Below are 19950 nucleotides of genomic sequence, written 5' to 3'. Positions count from 1 at the left end.
TTTCAGCATGTCTTGGTCACATAATGTCAACCTTTTTTTCCGTCTTTTAAAGTAAAAAAATATATCATTTATGGTGTTATTTTTATGTCTTAAGTAGTTCTTTATTTTAGATGTAACCAGAAACAATGTACTGTCAAGTTGTATCTTTGTCTCGTTTATAAAGCACATTTTAGTGCATTTTGTTACTGTGTGAGAAAATTTATATGAAGAAATCTGTAGAATTCAATTCAGTATTGTGCAAAAGTAATGACACCTTTTTCTCACAACTGTGGTAGATTTAGGCATTCTTGGTCTCGTTTCTTTATTGACAAAGTGACCCGAGAAATCTCAAAGTTCCAACAATAACTTCATTCTCCTGAGTTATCAGTGCACTCTAACAATTATTGCAACAATTTAAAACTGAGGTCCATGTAGGAGCTAGACTTTAAGTATTCAGCTTCTTGAGTCTTCAACTTGTGCAATTCAAGTCACATTTTAAGGAAAAGAGTACAAATTGAAGGAAGAAAACACCTCGATAGCGTTTTTTTGCTTGTCAAGGTGGAATTACAAATTAGATAAACATATATCATTTGAGCTAATTAAATAAAAGGTACACAGCTGCAAGGTGGCAAAAATGTAATTGCAAACTATTTTAACAGTAAGGTATGTTTCTTGACACTACAGCTGGTTCTTTCTTTTAAGCACATTTCTTTTTAGTACCATTTACTTTATATTGGGTTAATTTCATTCTATCCAAAAAGAAGACGGTGAATATGTACAAAAAAAAACTAGCCAAAATCCAAATTATTCACACTATTGGAAAGCCAATGAGAAAATATTACTTTTCAAAAATATTTACCGATATCAGTTTTCCACCTATGGAGTAAAAAGCTTTTTATTTAATATTCTGCAGAATAAATCTTAATATCATATTTGCTGTAGTTTGAATAGCGTGCAAGAGCTGCACTTTCAGTTTTCTTTAAATAATTACAACCATGTCAGCAAATAGTGTCATAAGAAAGCAAATTCTGGATTTTCTAAGAACCATGCCATTATTGTTTTTTTCTCTTTTTAATGTTAGTGTTGCATTTTATTTAACAAAGTATACATTACAATAAAAACAGCTGAAAAATAAAACAATTTGTCTCTCTGCAGGAATATCTGGCTTTTCAGAGGTTCAGCCTGGCCATGCGCTCCTTTGCGACAGCAGATTGTAGAGCCAGAACTGAGTCTGCAAACAAATACAAAAGTACGCACTTCAGATTTTTTGGTTAATACTGGAAACACAACCTAATCGGACAAAGACGAGTCAAATCCTGTACAAACCCATCAAATTCCTGGAGTAATCCACCAGCTCAGGAAGCCCTTCCTCAATGTTGTATGAGATTTTGTCCATTTCCTTAACAACTTCATCTGCTCTCTGAATAAGAAAAAATTAAATAAATTTTTCTTAAACAACAACAACAAAAATAATAAAAACTACCTTCAGCTCTCCATAGACTTTTTCTTCTAACTCTGTAACTTGAGATATGATGTCCAGCACGCTGGTATCAACAGAAGAATCCTGTAAAAAAAAAAAAAACAAAGATCATAAATGCATTTGGAATAAGTACATCATTAAATTCAGGATTTTGCTTGTTGTAATGTCATGCACCTCTTCGGACGAACTGTTTATTGGCTCCTTCCCCTTTTGTGCTGCGACTTTGGAGTTGGCATTCAGCTCCTTCACTCTGCCAAAGAAACAGAAATGTTTAAAGTTGTAATAGATCAAATGTTGAAGAGTTTTCATTAAAAGGATGAATAAAATGTCATGACAAAAAGGTAGTCGTTAGTCATCAGTTTGAAATGCCAATAGTGGATCACTACTCTTGAAGGACAGTCTGATTGATTGATTAAAAACCAAAAACAAATTCAGCACAAAACTAATTTAGAAAAGATTTTAGATTAAGCTTTTTGAAAAAAAAAAAAAAAAGAGGCTCATCTACTGTTGAGATGAAGTTAGAAAATAAAGATATATCACTGAGTTGAAGAATAACTCAGAATTAAGTCTTTGACTTTCTAATGGCTTGTTCTTGGACAGCGCTTTATGAAGTTCAGCTTTAACAACAACAAAAAAAGCTAGAATTTTTTTCATCACTCCTAAAACCAATTACAAAGATGCAGCTATGTAAATTATTGTGTCATTTTGAAGAGTGACAAACATCTCAGTCCTTCACAGACATTTTGAAATACAAACATTCACTTGGAATATATGGCATGCATCTGTACTATGGGCAAGGTTTACATATGGTACAAGCAAAAATTAGGAACCTGTTAGAACACAAGGATGGAAGGACAGACAGACAAGAAAGGAAAAAAATAAATAAATGAAAAGACAAGGAAAGGGTGAGGAAATGGACACAATGAAAAAATGAATGAAACGGACATAATATAGCATAAAGGAAGGCTAGTATGCAAGGAGGGAGGACACAAGGAAACAATGAGACAGATAAGAAAGAAAGATGGTAAATAGGAAGGAATGAAAGTCAAGTAATTATAGTATAAAGAAAGGAGGGACACAGGAGAAGGAAGTATACTAGTAAGAAAGGATGCAGAAGAGATTTAGACGACCAAGTAGACAATGAACTCTGAAAATGCATACTTTCCCCCCAATCATTACTTTTATCCATGCATGTCTAGAAAAATGCTAGAAATCAAATTCCAAATCTTACTGGATTACATCCGATTTATTTTTGCTAAAGCATAAAACTGCTTTCTGAGCATTCTTCAGGAGTTCTGATTCCAGACTCCATTATTAGGATGCGTCACACCGTCTCTGTACCTGTCTGCGTAGCGAAGTGTGTTCATTGTGTATTCGCATGAGGCCATTCCTGGAGACACCATGGCAATCTGAAATGGAGGGCGGAATATAAATATGTTCATTTTAGAAAACAAAAACTTGTACACAAACCAAGATTAACACTAAAACAGCTGGAGGAGGTTAGGTGAGTCTCCATACCATGCAGGTTCTGGACTTTTCTCCAATGAAGGAATCCCTGAGCACTTTGGTCAATGTACTCATCCGAAAAGGAATGTGATCACTGTTCTTCCCCAGAGAGCGAATACACTCCTACAAGACACACAGGACAGGACACAAAAGTGGCTAAAGGGGGGTAGCTTTAACCTTCCTCCACCTGAATATAATTTTTTTCCTGAAGCTTATCTGATCCTAACTTATGGTTTCAGAGAAAAGTTCTTTCTGCAGGACGAGCGCGTTTCATGCGTTTTACCTTGAGAGCCAACAGGCTGCGGTTGATCTCGGTCGTCTCCACCATAGTGCTGCGATCGTTGCTTCTGACGTCCGTGCCACGCTCGTTTCCTGCCAAATCGATCAACGAGAATTTGCCGTGCAAAGTGGCAGCACGATTATTGCACCGCAGGACAATCTGGAGGATGGCGTGGGAGCGGGAGGAGTTTGCGTTGGCTGAGGTCTGCCCGGATGTTCTGAACAGGTAGATGTAGAGGAACGACTTGGATTAGTTTTATTACAAGACACATAAAGATGCGTGTCAAAATAGCTATATTTATTGGCCACTCATACTAAGAAGCTAGAATCAGAACTTGCTCCAATCGCCACAAGTTAAAGGCTGCATTTGTATGGATTTAATCCAATTTGTGAGCCATTATGAGTAATGATCATTTTAAAAAAATAAGTGGAAAAATAAAATTCCTGCCTACTTCCTACTATATGAGGTTACCCATCTCACACCACTGCACTGAAGTACCTGCATGCACTTCCTGTCTGTATAATCCTGATGACGTCTTCTGGTGAGGACACACAGACCTCCTCCAATCCCACCACCTGAACCTGTTGCCGGTCATCCTCTAAGACACGCAGCTTGGCCTTCTTGTTCAGCAGATCATACACCTGAATCGAAATAGGAAAACGTTTCTACAAGCTGATGTCAGACTGACTCGTGCTTCATCAGAGCTCCTTCTTACTTTGCTGTTGTAAATCTCGAAGAAGCTCACGTAGACGCGCAGATCCAGATAAGCAAACCTCCTGTGGTTGAGATTGGTGAAAACATCCTGGGCTGAAATATGAAACATCATTAATAAAAATGTAGACCAAATATGGGGCACCCTCAACATTTACTGGCATTTCTTTACACAAGTTTTCAGTTTACAAGTAAAGCTCTCTCTCTTTTTAAATTCAGGATGTCCTTTAGTAAGCCCGGTGAGAGTGCATGAGACCCCCAACAATGTAAGGCGCAGGAATGCATATCTATTAAATATTCTCTGAAATGGTCCCTGTGCTATTAAACAGATTTATCTATCAGAGCTTTCTTAAAGAGACCTGATGTTTTTAAGGGGTTGTACAAATCTGGTTATCAGCTATGTATATCCATCCAGGGTTTCTGACTGTTGTTGCCTTACTCTAGCTGCACATAATTCTACATGAAGACACATCTGATGATGTCAGAGGAAAAACATGGCTAAAAGTTGGATTTTTCCTTATTGTGAGACAATGCAAAAAAAAAAAAAAAAAAAACTAATAAAAGATGAATTTACAGTAAGCCCTTCTACACATCTTTACCAAGTGTGCAAATAAATGAAAAGGGCACTGTATAAGGTTAGCTGAATGACTTGTATTTGATCTGCATTTTCAAAACACTACATATTTACAATAATTTACATTCAACTGTCCACAGAGAAAGTAATAAATTGTAGTTTCACCTGCTAAGGCATAGATTCCTTTAGCGCTGTTCTGCTGCTTTCCCGTGAAGTCACCTCCCATTGTCTACAAAGATTTAGGAAAAGAAAAATCCATTCTGAATTAGAAAAATTGACTTAAGCATAATCTTAAAACTTGTAGGGTTCACGGAGGCTTACATGGGTCTTGCCACTTCCAGTCTGGCCGTAGGCAAAGCAAGTCGCCATGCAACCTTGAAAAATGGACTGCACCAAAGGTTTTGCTGTGAACCTGAAAGCAAAACCAACAAAAACTCAAGAATTAGAAGAAAAGAAAAAGCTCTTTAATAAACATAAACTTTTGTTTACTGTTGCTTGTGGATACACAATATTATAGCACAGCAAAAAGTTATTTAGTGTGCAACAAACATGGTATTAAATTAAAATGAATCAATTTTTAGTTTGAAATAACAGACTACTAATTATTTTAGGTGACAAATTGAATCTATTAAGTAATATTTACTTGTAGACCAGCTCGTTGGTGGCATTCTCATCAAAGGAGTAGTCAAAGTGGAAGACCTGGTTCTCCAGGTACTTGGTCAGGTCCACTTTTTGCTTTGGCTCATGGACCAGTAACGCACCTTTGCCAGGAACGGACACCACATCAATCTCCTTCTTGTTAAACTCTAAAGAAACCCCACAAAAATAAAAATGAACTTTGGGTTCCTCTGTTTATTCCATTATATTAACTTGGCACCGCGTCATAAGACATTTTCAACACACCCTGCTTGTTTAGAGGCCGTTTGCGAACACACACACAAATCTTGTGAGGCTCAATCTGTGAAAGTAAACCAGCGATTAAGGAAGTGGAGTAAAAAGCGTACAAGTAGAAAACGGCCTCAAACACGGAACACGATCTCTGTGTCAGAACTCACCGGATCAGAAGTGGTTATCGGAGTTATTTCCAAGGTTTCTCTAAAATCCTGGATCATCTCATAGAACTTCTGATTTGGTCGAGATGACTCTCCAAACTAAACCAAAGGGAAATCAGTGTTTGATATTTAACTTTAGACAAACAAAATGGCTTTAAAAAAGAAAAAAAAAGATTTTCCCCAACCTTTCCCTTCTTAGGTTGCATGTCAAAGGGCTTCACGACACTGGAAATCCTTTTGTTGCTTTTGTTTGTTTCCTGAGGAGCCACAGATTTTCTTCTGCCTGCAATGCAGAGATGTGGGCATCATCTTTATTATGTTATTGTACAGAGTAGTCTATATATAATTAGGTCTGTAACAAATTTTCCTGGATGATAAATTGTCCCAGAATTTATTGCCATGAACAATAACATTATTTTGAGACCATTTGAGACCCTAACCCAAGTAAAAATGGCATGAAAATGCAAGAACACATTTTCAAATATCAATAAACGTTAAATTCTAATGAACATTTAAACACTGGAACCGAAAGACATTTGAAATATCCAAGATAAGAAATGAAAACGGAAACAACAAAGAAAATTAATTACGGAGTCTTTGTATGCAAAATAGTCTTTAAAAAAAAGAAAAAAGAAAAGAAATAGTGGAGACCATATCACCAGACTGAATACCTGTATCGTTCAGTTTTAGTAAAAAAAAAAAAAAAAAAGAGAAAAACAATAATTCAAGAAAATGACAATTATTGAATGTCTTTTAATTTATCATAACATATATTAATTGATTTACCGTTTATTGTGACAGGCCCATGTACAATAACCTACACATCTAATAGGATTATGGGTAAGAATTATTGACCTCTTGCTGAAGGCAGAGAAGGCATTCTGTCAGGCTCGTTTTCTTTGACCGACTCATCAACAGGAGGCAGCAGCTGTGCTAGTTTGGCTTCATTTCCTCTATGCGGCTGAAAAGAGGGAGCTGCACAAAGAAAGAAAGAATGGTATTTATAAAAGATATTTAATTTTTATTACTGAAATAAGTAAACCACTGAAATGTGGAAGCATACAGTTAAAATGCATACAGATTACACAAAAATATCTAAATGACATCTAATACAAAACAAAGCCAATACACGTCACTAAAAACAATAACTGTAGATCCAGTGAAACAAGTCAGTTGTCTAGAGATGGAATGTTTTCAAACAGGAGGTACTTTGGAGGATCACTACTAACCAGAGCTGGTAGGCTGCGCCGACTGGTTCATTTCAGGACAGATTGTCTCTGGGTTTCCTTGAGAGGATGCATTGCTTGTTGCCGCTGGTGACACCATAGGTGCTGGTGGCTGGAACAAACATGTCTGCCGTGTCTGAGACCGTAAGGCAACTAAGAGGAAGATAAATCCAAGAGGAAAAAAAAGCAATAAGTTTTAATAAGCCATTTTTTGTGAATAACGAACTGATCAAGATAGTAATATTCTAAATCACAGCTAAAGCATGGCAAACTAAAGAGTATTGTAAAATTTGTGACTAAGGCAGCAGAACATGAAAGGAACAAAGGCTCAGAAGATGATGTAAAAAAAAAATAAAATAAAAAAAAGGTGTTTAGTGTCACCAGAATTAATTCAGTTCTTCCAAGCTTCTACCACACAATTTGCCTCCCAGAATAGTGAGAATAAACTGTCTCCAAGTTGTGCTGCATGCCCAACATACCCACAACACCCGTGTCTTACAAAAATAAAGCAGAGATTCAGTCCTGAATATAGCCCTTGCAGCATCGTTATTGTGATTTTGTGCATCATTTCCTTTCTTTAAAGAAAAGTGAGGATTGCCAACCTAACTCCTCGTTATTTTTGGCCGATGGAGTTGAGACTATGGGATAAAACAAAGTCTAAATTCAGTAACTTAGGTGAAAATTACTGAAAGTGATGAGACAAACTGGATCATTGGTTACATACAGGAAGAAGGAGCAGGGATACGGGATGAGCGAAGTCTCCCCTCATACTTCTGTGAAAGAAATACAGACAAAAGAAGTTTCTGTTAGGAATTACTTATTTTGTTCAAACATGCGTTATCCTCTATTGAATTTGAACTTTTTATGCATTCTCTCTTTCTGCATAATTACATTGGCTAAAACAGTAAAATGGAAGTATTTGAAGGTATGGATGTTGATACACTGAGGTTTATCTGCATGCCACATAATTTTAGTTCTGCAGTTTTTTTTGTTATATATATGAATAAATACACACATCATCACTTGCCTTGTCAGGAGCAGCAGAGGGCGGTTCAGTAGCTCTGGTGGCAGCATTTACATGGTCCAAAAGCTCTGGATTTAAATGGCATAACTCGCTAATCTCAACCTGAAATACAAAGAGAAACTTAAATGCAGACTGTCTAAAGAAAATAGTTGTTCAGCACAAAGCTTAATCCTTCTGTTAACTTGCACTAATGCATGACATTTAAACAGAAATCCTAATTTCTGCTCAAACTGTTCCCTTCACAATCATAATGCAGAAACTTCTCATTTTCTGCACAATTCACAGTGGGGAAAAATAAATTCTATTTTCAACAAACAATTTATAGTTTTCAGGAATATGCTGGCACATGTTTTTATACATGGGTTAAACTTAAACTTATATGTGGGTTAAACTTAAAAGTAACAAGTATCAGTCACTAGGCTCCATTTGAGAGAGCCTAATTACTGAACTACAGCCTTTGACACTTACTTACCAACTCCAAACAAGGAAATGATACACATATACACACACAATCAGGAAATTGTGGAACAAATAGTTTTGTCAGTTTTAAAGTTTGACATTTCTTTTCCAAAAAAAGAGTATTTTTAATCAAAACATCGAGATGCCTCCTTCAATACCCCTTAATCTTAAAATAAAGAAATATACCATATTAAGCTACTTGTATATTATAAGTGTTTGAGGTGAATTTCCAAGACACTAATTTAAAACATTGGATTTTCTCCCCAAGAAACTGTGTGCAAGTACAAAGATGGAAGGCATTATATGACTATGATGCAAAGATTTTTATGCATTTTACCAGGTGTACCAATAAAAATGAGACTGCTTTTTAACTTCTACATCTTGAACTGCATCATATGATAGATAAGACGTAAACTTTGCAATTTCTGCATAAATCCTATGTAGGTATTTGTTTACTTTCTTGAAGAAAAATATGCTTTATAGATATTTGACAAGTTTTTAGAAAAATCTTGTGAAATATTTGTTCAATAAAATGACAACTCAAAAACATTCAGATTGTTTTCCCAGTATTTCAAGTACTATTCACTTTAATTATCTACTACACACAAAAAGTCATTTTGAAATTGTTACTTTAAGCTTGATCTTTAAAAAGTGTGTTAAATGAAATCACTAACCTCCTTCCCTCGGCTCATTTTCCTCTCCTGCCATTCAACCATTGCCGTAGACTTGAAGGCATCAACGGATTTAACGATGGCTGAATGGATTCGACCTGGGTGACGAACCAACAAGCCGAAAAGCTTACAGTTAAGATTTAGCACACAATATATCACGTAAGAAAACAAATATACAAACTCACCATCACTGCGACTGATCTGAATAGAAAGCCCAACTAAAAGTCTGGAAAGATTCTTCTCCATCTTTGTTTCTTTTTACTGTCGAAGGGGAAAAAAAGTCAAATGTACCTCCGTTAGCGTTTGGGCTAATAAGCTAGCTCGCGGTGCTATGAAGTGGTTGGTGTAAAACTAATAGAAATAACCGTCTTCTAACATATCTCTACTCTGACATTAAATGAATATTTGTTTATATCTATTAATTATTCCTTTCTCTGATAAAGGAAATATTCCTCACCTGCGACAGCCCAGTGCACCGCCAAAGATTCAAATAAGCGTTATTTCCTACCGTCCAGGCGCCTGATTGGCTTATATCATTACGTAGTAGGTGGCATTCTTCTTCTTTTGCTATTTTGAAAAAAAAAATCAGAGATACATGTAGCGCCACTTCCTGGATTCTTTGGGAATTACGCAAATGAACTCGCTAACCTTAAAAACACACAATAACAAACGTGCTCATTTGAATCACAGATTATGTAACGTCTGACACTATTTGAAGCAATGTACGTCTTTCAAACCACAGGAAGCAAGAAGTCTCGTGTATTTGGAGAGTTTTCAAAAAACTATATATGGTTTTTTGAAAACTATATACAGCTTTCAAAATAGCTATATAGCTTTAATATAAACTCTGCGGGAGTTAAATCAACACTGGGTTTTATATGTATATATATATATATATATATATATATATATATATATATATATATATATATATATTAAGCTATATATATATATAGCTTAAAACCAATGTTTGAAGGTTGAAGCTATACATAATTTTGACATAATGAGTGGCAAGGTAGGCAGATCTGATGGCCATTTTATACTGAAATAAGCTTGTTTAATTGAAATAGCTGCAGCTAAAGATCAGGTGTGTATAGAATGAAACATATCAGTCTTTGTTTTTAATCATATTTTCCCCTTATAAGATTGCTCAAACATTAGTTAGATAACTTGCTTGATCTGTAGTAGTATTGGAATTGAAAAAGTTGTTACTTGAACTATCATAGAAAATTTAAGATTTATTTCCAGTTTGAATAAAAGCAGGTTTTCAGGACCTCTTAAAAAGATCTGTGTCAAAATATCTCAGCTGCTTGTCTAGAAACCAAATAAACATTTCAAGACATGAACTGCTGTCTCAGATATTTCAGCTGTAAGGACTGTTTTTCTGCAACACCCTATAGTTGTGGCCAAATCCTTCTAATTGCTCATCCATTTGGCCTATACAGTATTTCATCCATGTGAAAACAGGAATCCTGTGTTTGTCCACATGCTGTCTCTGTCTTCCCACACCTTCTGCAAACCAGTCCCTTGTGACATCAACAAGCAGGGACAGCTGGAGAATGACCCAATCTGCAGTTCAGCCTTTGCCTTCAGGGTGGGACCCCCCCCCCCTACCACCACCACCACCAAAAGCTCCTTTACTCCACACCCTCAGACTCCAAGCATTCTAATTCTACTATACACAAGCCTGACTTGTGTATACACATTCCCCCTCAAGCGAACGCTGACACATGACAAATCAAAGTTCTAATAAACAGCTTGTGCTATAAGCAATTTTCCCGCCGCCACCAAGGGATGAAAAATAAATAAATCCCTGTTGGTCGACTGTCCGGGCCATTTGGTGGGTCTGTCTGCCGGCGACTGGGTGGCCCAGGGCTGCTTGGTGTGAGGCCTGGGACGGAGCCACAACTGTTTCCTGTGGGCAGCCCAACCCCCAGAACTTCTCCACAACTGGCTTAGTGGGTGGCATTCCCCTCCTCCTGTTCCTGTCACCCCCCAAAAACTCCTACACACCACCCCACCTCCCCCCACCCTCATAGCTCTTTTCCTCCAGGCACCTCCCCCTGCTCCCCTTCAGTCAGACGGTCCATCATTTTCACAGCCTGCGTTCAGCACTTCCACAGTGGTGTGTCAAATCAGACTGCATTTAAAATAAGTAAATAAGTGCAAGTGAGAACATATTAGTTCGTTTGAATGGATACAATGAAATTCAGCAATTTCATAAATTATGCATATTTAAATTACATTCGTCAGGCCTTACAAAGTAAGCTGGATACATTCTCATAAATCTCGATAAAATGGCACTTCAGGAGTCTTGGTACAAACCTCGAACTAACTGACTAGCTAGTGAAAGACTAATCTTATTATAATCTTATTATTATTATTAGTATTAGTGAGGGTGACTCTTTCAACTTTCCGACATCCATTTTTCCATAAGTGTCTTGGTGTTCTTTTGTTTGTTTTGATTCCCTTTGCTAGCTTTCTATTCTGTAGTGGTTTTTGATGGGGCGGCTGTGGAGTGGGTGGGGGGCTGGGGGGTTGACACAGCTTTATGCCCTGGACAGCAACACCAGAGGGCAGCACCATGGGGCAAAAAAAAAAAAAAATCCCAAAACATGTCACCTCCACTCTGAGCAACTCCTCTATTCCGAGTTTGCAGGTCCAGTCACCTCTCTGAAGTGTGCACAGTGTAGCTACTTTGAGAACATATCTCTGCTAGAGATAGAAGTTTTGTAATTAAAAAGCTGTTTTCATTCTCTTAAAAAAGTCTGAACTGTGTTTCATAATCTTTAGGTCAAAGCTAACAGATAACAGATAAGTAATCAACAAAGACACAGAGTACAAAAGGCACAAGACCAAACCAGCCAGCAGAGCTGAATGCAGATAAAAAAAAACCTTTTGATGCAACTGTTCAATGTTTCACTGAATGCTGTTCACACTTAAATACTTTTTGACATATTGATGAAGTGCTATGTTCTGGATAACACATTCCTGATGCTCTAGGTCCAGAGATGTTCTGTTCATGGAAATGCAAGTTCAGTCTTTCGCTCACTTTAGACTCACTCCATTTCTGATGATCCAAACACTGCTGATTTATTTTTGTTTTGTATTTCATTAGTAACCCACTTAACATTGCAATTATTTCAACCAAACACTTCTGAACTTTTATTTTTTTGTGTTTCATTTCATTTTTTTCCCTCTGAATATTTGATATCAATAATTCCACACATGTCCTCCATGATGGGCCTTCTCCTACACAAACACAGTGCATGTTTGTGCACAGTTATCTCTGTTAGGATCAGCATACACACTGGAAGTTGGCCAAGTCTCCAAAGCCTCTACACGAGAGGTGAGCTGGGAGAGGAGAGTAGTCACAAGAAGAGAGCATTTAGAGGTGTCAGTCCCTCAGGTGGATGGTCGGAGGAATGGGGTGTTGGAGAGGGATGTGGGGGATTCGGGGGGGCGGGGGGGGGGGGGACTTGTATCTTTTGGCCCCGAGTCTGTTTAACTGTTCCCATTTTTCCATGTGTGCAAAAGCATATTTTCTCAGTGTAAAGAAAATCGGCAGAGGCCAAGGCTCTGTTCCCCCTGCGCAGATCAAATAAACACACATGCGTGAGCTGAGCACACTTAAAAACCACCCAGGAAGGCTGACAGACAAGGAGATGAGCACTGAGGAAAACTAACATGGAATAGAAATAGAAAAAGTACAGAAAGGCATTCATCAGAACTGGCTGTTTGATCTTTTCTCTTATTTTTATTTTTAATAAAAGGTGTGTATCAAGTACAGAGTATGAAACGTAATCATAAACAAAACTTCAAGATTCCTGATTTTCAGTCACTTCTGGCATATTTCTTATATTTAATAAACAATATACATGATTACACGCAGACCAATGCAAAATTAAAAGAACCTAAAAAGTATTAAGTTGTATTGATGTGTTACATTAATGTGTAAGAAGCTCATACTCATCAAATCAAGGTAAAAAGGAAAAAAATCTATTTCACGACTTTTTGGGACATCACAGGCTCGCTAAAGCATGGCGTCTGTGACCCAATATGAAAAATGGCCACCAGAGGGCATTATAGCAGCAAACTGCGATGGCAACATGCAGGATGTGGGACAAGGATACCTCACACCTATACATGCAAGGGGAGAGCATTCACCCAGCATGAGTCAATAGCAACATTAGAGTAATATTTTTCTGTTTTATTATTTGCTTTGCTATAGCTTGTGTTTGACTCTGAGTTTTCCTGCTGAACATGTATTATATCAAGCTTCAACGATTATTCAGTTTTCCCGTCTAAAACATGAAACTAACTAGATTCAAAGTTTGTAATATAACATCCACTCTAGAAGACATCTTCATATGTTTTATTGACTAAGGTCTACATTTTGGGGACCTGTTTTGCATCTAAAAGAAGCTACCGTATAGATAAGACTTTGTTTCTCTGAATCAATTGAAAGCTTTTGAATAACTCATTTAATATTTATTATCCCTTTGTATCTTGTTAGAGCACCATAGTCAGGGGTACACTCCAGTAATAGTCCAAAGGTCCTTGTAACTGGTTATAAACCAAGTGTAAAATAGGTAAATTATGCAATATATACAGAAAGAGAAACCTTGTTTTATTGCTGCAAATTGATGCAGCTTGATTCCAGCACTGTCATAAAAGAATAATTGTTTACAGTAGTTACTGGGCATTACACACAATTTACAGATACCTACTTTTATCACACAGTGGTTTTATGAATTGTAAATCCATGGTTCCTGGTCCCTCTGGGCTGATTTGAAGCTCTTAGACAAGACTGATATGTCTTTGAATTATGAGGAAAACTTAAGGCAAGCATTTAAAGGACGAGAAGGCATAATTAGATGGATAGCAGAATGACATTCAAATGTAAAAATAGGAAAAAATGTTTTTTCTTGCTTCACCAGATTTAGATCTGTGTAAAGATTGTCTTATTGATTGCACTTTATGAAGTAGAAATCTTGCCTATAGTAGATCTTTGTTATTTCTTCAGCACATTTGAACATCTAGCGTAAAAAGTAGGCATGTCCATAATACATACAAGAATGTCAATAAAATTTGACCAAGGAGGAGCAGAGGAAAAACAAGCCGTGGTAGTTAGCAGGAGTGGTAACCAGTCTTTGAATTGGCCTTCTTTTCCCCATATTTACCTCTTCATCCATCAAACACTGTCCCCCAATGGAGACAGTTTACCTCATTGATAAGAAACGGATTATAATAATCTCTTTGACACTCAGTCCAATTATTTTCAGTAGCTGGATCCATAGATGCATAAACATATGGAGATATAGACAATACTTTATTTCACCCTAATTAATCAAAACTTTGATGGAACTCAAACTCTGTTTTAAATAATTCACTATTAAATGTATGTCAGTCTAGTTGAAGTTTAATCAGTCTGAGTAGTTTATTTTTTTGAAGTGCAAATTATCAAATGTAGTTACTGATTCTTTGAAAACCAGTGAAATAGACCTTTAACTGAGCACCAAGTCGAAGCTGAAAATCAGATACCAACCTAAGCATCATCATCTGTCAGCTTAGTCATATCTTCTGAGAGTGCTTAACTTTGCCCAGCATGGGGTGTAAATGCCAGATGGACTGCACATGCTAATTGTTGATGGGAAACTCGTTTGGGTTACTACAGCTCACACAATGTTTTTGTTTTCCCGTGTACTTGTGCCACCCCAAGACTACGTTGCCCAGAGCAATGAGCCATGTCCTCTTAAAGAACTAAGTATCTCTAGCAGAAACACAAATGGCTTCAGATCTGATGACTATTTAATACCAGTGATGTTACACGGGTTTGTCTATGCCCTCATGAAACGACTAGGAAATATGCGTCAGCTGCTAAAAGATTAAGAAATAAAATGACATTTTTAAAACGTATCTCTGTCTGACTTTCAAAAAAAATCAACAAGTGTTAAAAACTCAGCATAGAAGATTTCTTTCTTCACCCTGAGGTGTTTAGTTGCATTGGGTGAATAAAGAGTTACATAAAAGCTTCTCAAAAGTGCTACTTAGATACCCACATGAAAGAGTCAGATCCTTTTTAAATATAGAGAAATTAAACCATAGGAGGGATAGATCTTGAAGTTATAGTCGAGGCAATTATTAAAATTGTTCTTTCTTTGAGGTACACTGTAAGGATTTGGGAAGGAGGGGGTGGGGATTATGGTTTGTGAGCTGCAGTAATGAAATACAATTAATGTCAAAGCTTTGCTTCCCGCAGCCTCACACACATGTGTCCTGTGCAGCTCGGGGTTCCTCTGTTTGTCCATTTGGTCAGTAACTAGTCCACAGGGCCGCTCTGTCAGTCACAATTTCCCGCTTCGTCTTCGTCAGTTTTCACTCTAAGCTGAGGGAGCCGAGTGGGTCACGCCACAGAAAACACTAAGTAAGCACACTTTCAGCCTAAACATAATCTGAACCTGTCCTGTGACAAAATTAAATGCATTAGAAACAAGGGCTGAGCCATGACTGTGAAATTAGCCTATAAACTCTATTCTTGAATTCAATCAGTTCCTTTATGTGAACCGTAAAGATAGAAACCCAGCAGGCCCAGGCATGGCCTCTTAAAAGGGAACACCAATCGAAACCACAAACCCTGAATAGAAACGCCAATGTGTCAGTGTGCTTTTGAAATTAATCCTCAAAACCCACCAGTGTTTCTTTCCCCACCTCCCAGCGTTTTCTTTTACAGGAACTCAACAGAGAAATCAGATGTTTACTTGCATTGTAGAGAGATCCTCAACATGTGGAGCCCAGAGTTTTCAAAGAAAAACTTACACCACCAGTTCAGTTTTATAGCCCTCTCCCAAAACCACAGCATTAGGGCACACTGCAAAAATGCCTGCCTAACCAGTCATTTTCCTGTTTCACCAAAGCCCAAAACTAAAATATTAACATGTTAAAGGGCATTTTGTTGTTTTGGCGAAAGTAATGGCCAAAGCCCTATAACAAGTCAACATTTAAAGACAAAACAATTTGTTCTAGACACATTTGATGTTTGAAGCTGTGGGATCACTTATACTATTCCGTTCTATTCTCTGTGCATGGATTTAAAATAAAAACATATTGACAAAATATGTCACTGCTGAGGAAATAACAATAAGTTACAATGTCTTGCAGAAATATTTGAGCCTTTTCACATTTTGTCCCATGACATCCACTAACTCCAATCTGTTTTAATTTGCCCAATACGAAGGCATGCATGGTTATGAGATGAAAAGAAAAAAAATCGTGCTTTTTATTTGTATTATTTTGAATACCTCGATGATTGCTTTTCAGGTCATCCACATCCACAAAGATCATGGTGCCACTGTAAACCTTCCAAATCTACCATCTAAGCTATAAAACTGGACTGGGGAAGCATTAATCTGAGAAGTAGGCAACAACAAACATGGTGGTGGCAGGATTATGCTGTTAGGTCTCTGTTTTTTTCTGCATTGGCACCCGGGGTTGTAGTAGACATTTTTGTTCAGCTGTGATTTTGACCGATGGGGTAAAAAAAAAAAAAAAACAAACAAAAAAAAAACAGTCTATTTTCTCCATCAATTCTTAAAAAGGTTAATAATGACACTTCATTGACATTGCATTTCATTTTCACACAATGTAATTAATATTCAATTCAAACCAGCTGAACAGAGAATCCACATTGTGTCATCACACATCAAGCAGATGTTTTTTTGTCTGCAGTGACAAAAAAACCAACAAAAAAACACTGACTGTAGCCCCCAAAAACTTCATTTAAACAATGTAATTGAATGGCTGCGCAATAAGTGATGAATTATTCACCTGCTTTGGCTTGAAGGTACAGCCTCATAACTTACACCTTGTCATGCAGTGCAGAAAGACAAAATACTTGACAAAAGTTTAGCCTACTAGAATGAATCTGGAGGAATAATAGCGTACAACTCATTTATTAGAATGTCCCAATCTAAGTCCAGACCTAAATCCAAATAAGAAACTGTAGCTGGGCTCTAAAAATTCTGTTTACAGACACTCTTGAAGCAGACTCAGTGGGCTTATGCTATTCAGCATAGAAGATTGCTCAAAACGTTTGAGTCTCTAGGCCTCTACAACCCCGAAAGTCTGCATTAATCTACACGCCACACTTTTCAGACTTTTACCTGCAAAATAAACCTTAAAACACTGGATCAGTTTTCTTCCCCTTCACTATTATGCATCACTTTGCATTGATGTGTCACATACAGCTGTAATAAAACTCATTAACGCTTGTGGCTGTAACGTGATGAAAAGTCCAACGGCTCAACCTGCGTGATGAAGTCTGCAAGGCACTGCGGCTCCCCGGTACAATTTCAACTTTGCTTTCATCCTGATTAATTAGATAAAAACTAGTTGCTTCAGTAAGTACAAGCTACTCTCACTGTACTATTAGCTTTTACTGTTATTGCACTCAAACGTGTTAATGTTATTGCTCGCCTTATCCTAAACAATAATTTGGCAGCAGCGGAGAGAAACGATATTGAAAAAAAAAGCCATGGTGTCAATTAAAGTTTATTCTCTGGTTTGCCCAACTTTCTGAAGGAGCCTTCGCCTTATTGCTCCCCAGCCTGTCCCAGTCCTCCTCCTCCTCTTCTGCCTCCTCCTCTCCTCTTCACCACATGAAATGGCCGTCTGTGCCAACCTAGCACTGAGCTTTCATTAGCTTTTACTACCCCACTTGGATGTGTTTAGTTTTGCTTTCTTTCTCCCCCTCTGTGTGTGTCTCCTGCCCTCTGTAAGTGTCTGTGTCTGCATATGTTTAATTACCAACCCCCGCCCTCCCTCTGGAGCACCCCTCAATGCCATACCACCATATCATTACACTGTGGCTGCAATTTAAACTTCACTCACACACAGGCACGCATGCATACACGCACTCGCACTCACACACACACACACACACACACACACACACAGACACACACACACACACATGCCAACGTGCGCTGGCTGAAGACTGCTGAGCTGCTGTTGCGTCTTTATTCCAGCCTAACTCTGAACCCCTCACGCCGGAGCCCACACGGACAAAGACAGGGAGACGGGGAGGAAGAAGAAACGGGAACTTCAAATCGTGTAGTGCTCCGGCGCAACACATCACGACTGATCCACAGTTACATCTGGTGTTCGAACTGTTATTGTTTGAACCAAACAAACCACTTATAAACACAAGGCCTCTGCCTTGTGAGGCTCATATTTAGGCCCTTCTGTAAACAGCAAAGCACAGAATGAATCAATTAAAAGGGCATTACGCTGTTCCTGTTTATTTAAAACATGTTTACACTATACGGGCCCTACCGCCTGTCTGCATGATTGCCTGGAACTTCACATCCCTCCTCCTCCTCCTTCTCCTCCTCTTTCTCCTCCTGCCACCCCTCGACAGGCCTGGTCACGGTCAAGGTATACCAAACACGTCCTCACACACAAACACGTGCGCGCACATGCACACACGCATACACGCACGCATGCACGCATGCTGGGCATAGATTACAAACACATTTGTTATGTCGAAGAGAGCTTGGGGTAAATATTGATCTCGTTCTTCCTCTGTTTCGGTGAGAGATGATTAGAAGGAGCAAGCTGGAGCAACAAACCCGGCGCAGCCAGCAATCACATCACATGGAACACATATAAATTCACGGAGCAGCAAAAGAAGTCAAGGCTTCACAGAGCATGCACTGTTTGAGAACAGGGCTCGGGATGGAAAGTGCTTATGTAAGTAAATGAACATGACAGCGGATTGTTAAGAACGATTTTTACATCTCCGAGGGAAAATGTTGGGAAGCGTTGTGACATCTCAAAACCCCTTTCATGCATGGTCTGCAGAGACCGAAACATCATTAGCTGCGCTAACAGCTAAATCTCACAGGCCCTTCCAACTGCTTGAGTTTAAGTATTCAAATCAAATGGTCGAGAAACGACGTAGAAAAACGCCGTAGCATGACAAAAAAATGTATGTTGGTGTTATTTGAATTCATTTGTTTTGATTTTTCTTGCGTCTTCAGAAGGGGTGTGGACAAATGTTGAGGGGACTGTATTACCAAAGACACTCACATTTGATTACTTTTAACCTGTGGAAAAGTAACGGTAATAAACCAAAAAAACAGATGCTGCCACCACCATCCCTTACTGTGTTCTATTGGTGTTGTAGTGTGTACCAAATACAACATGTGAAACTGCAGCCTGAAAGATCAAATTTGGTCTTATTAGACCATAACGGTCAAATAAAACCAGTCTAGTAGATTTCTTCTTGAATTCTGGTAATGGGAGTGCCTTACACTGACTGATACCTTTGTTTGATAGATCTTTTATATGCCTTTTCTCACATTAGTATGAAAATAACACCTCTCCTAACTTTTGTTACTGGTTTTAATTTTTCTCAGCCGAGGTTGAAAAACTGAGATCCAGCAATGCTGCATTTCACTTTGCTCCCACACTTATCTGTTACAAATTGTCACACATCTTTTTTCAATTGATAGAAACAAAGATTCAGCAAGAAACGTTAAAAAAGCAGCAATATTGATAGCAGAAGGGACTTTACTATGTCTACATTGGAAATCTTCTTTTTTTTTTTTCTTTTGTTTTGTTCGACATGAAACCTCCTTCTCTGTGACACAGAGCCAGTAAATGTGAGAGAAGTTAAACAGGCTCCTTCTCCTCCTCTGTGGGTGTGAGAGCAGTGTGTGGGCCCAGATAGGAGCAGATAGGCCAGATAACACGATCTCGCTGTGCCAGCTCCTGACCTGAGTGTGAAGGTGAGACCGCTGGAGGAAGAGAAAACATGCCGAAGGAACAAAAGTCTGATCTCATGATCTGGTCATGCTGGTTTGTGTGTGCGTGTGCGTGCGTGCGTGTGTGTGCATATGTGCACAGCTTGGGTGGCCAGAGGATGAGCGCCCATTGTTGCAGGAATTCAATAGAGCTGATTAGCAAAGAAAAGTGTTTGTGTGTGG

At 38.2% G+C, this 19950-nt stretch overlaps 1 protein-coding gene across 4 annotated transcripts; it reads right to left on the bottom strand.

The window, feature by feature from the left end:
* Positions 1–1031: 1031 nt before the first annotated feature.
* kif2c (kinesin family member 2C) lies at positions 1032–9501 on the bottom strand. Of its 4 annotated transcripts, none has more exons than XM_088014720.1 (23): positions 9420–9501; positions 9148–9223; positions 8966–9060; positions 7824–7934; positions 7533–7581; positions 7411–7446; positions 6812–6961; positions 6438–6557; positions 5768–5865; positions 5586–5681; positions 5434–5488; positions 5174–5336; positions 4852–4942; positions 4696–4759; positions 3961–4052; positions 3744–3886; positions 3249–3462; positions 2978–3088; positions 2801–2868; positions 1634–1709; positions 1463–1543; positions 1306–1399; positions 1032–1210 (listed from the first exon to the last, which is right to left on the bottom strand). In XM_088014720.1, the coding sequence occupies exons 2-23, from the start codon at positions 9206–9208 to the stop codon at positions 1149–1151; spliced, it is 2130 nt and encodes a 709-aa protein (XP_087870846.1). In that variant the 5' UTR covers positions 9209–9223; positions 9420–9501; the 3' UTR covers positions 1032–1148. The 4 variants fall into 4 exon arrangements, with proteins under 4 accessions (XP_087870846.1, XP_014855622.2, XP_087870847.1 ...); XM_015000136.2 differs by having other exon boundaries at positions 7836–7934; XM_088014721.1 differs by lacking the exon at positions 7411–7446.
* Between the last annotated feature and the right edge of the window lie 10449 nt (positions 9502–19950).

The sequence above is a fragment of the Poecilia mexicana genome, unplaced genomic scaffold, assembly GCF_051168715.1.
Source record: "Poecilia mexicana isolate PSO_F unplaced genomic scaffold, ASM5116871v1 scaffold_17, whole genome shotgun sequence".
NCBI lineage: Eukaryota > Metazoa > Chordata > Actinopteri > Cyprinodontiformes > Poeciliidae > Poecilia > Poecilia mexicana.
The sequence above is the reverse complement of the archived record's forward strand: the minus strand, read 5'-3'. Positions and strand labels throughout refer to the sequence as shown.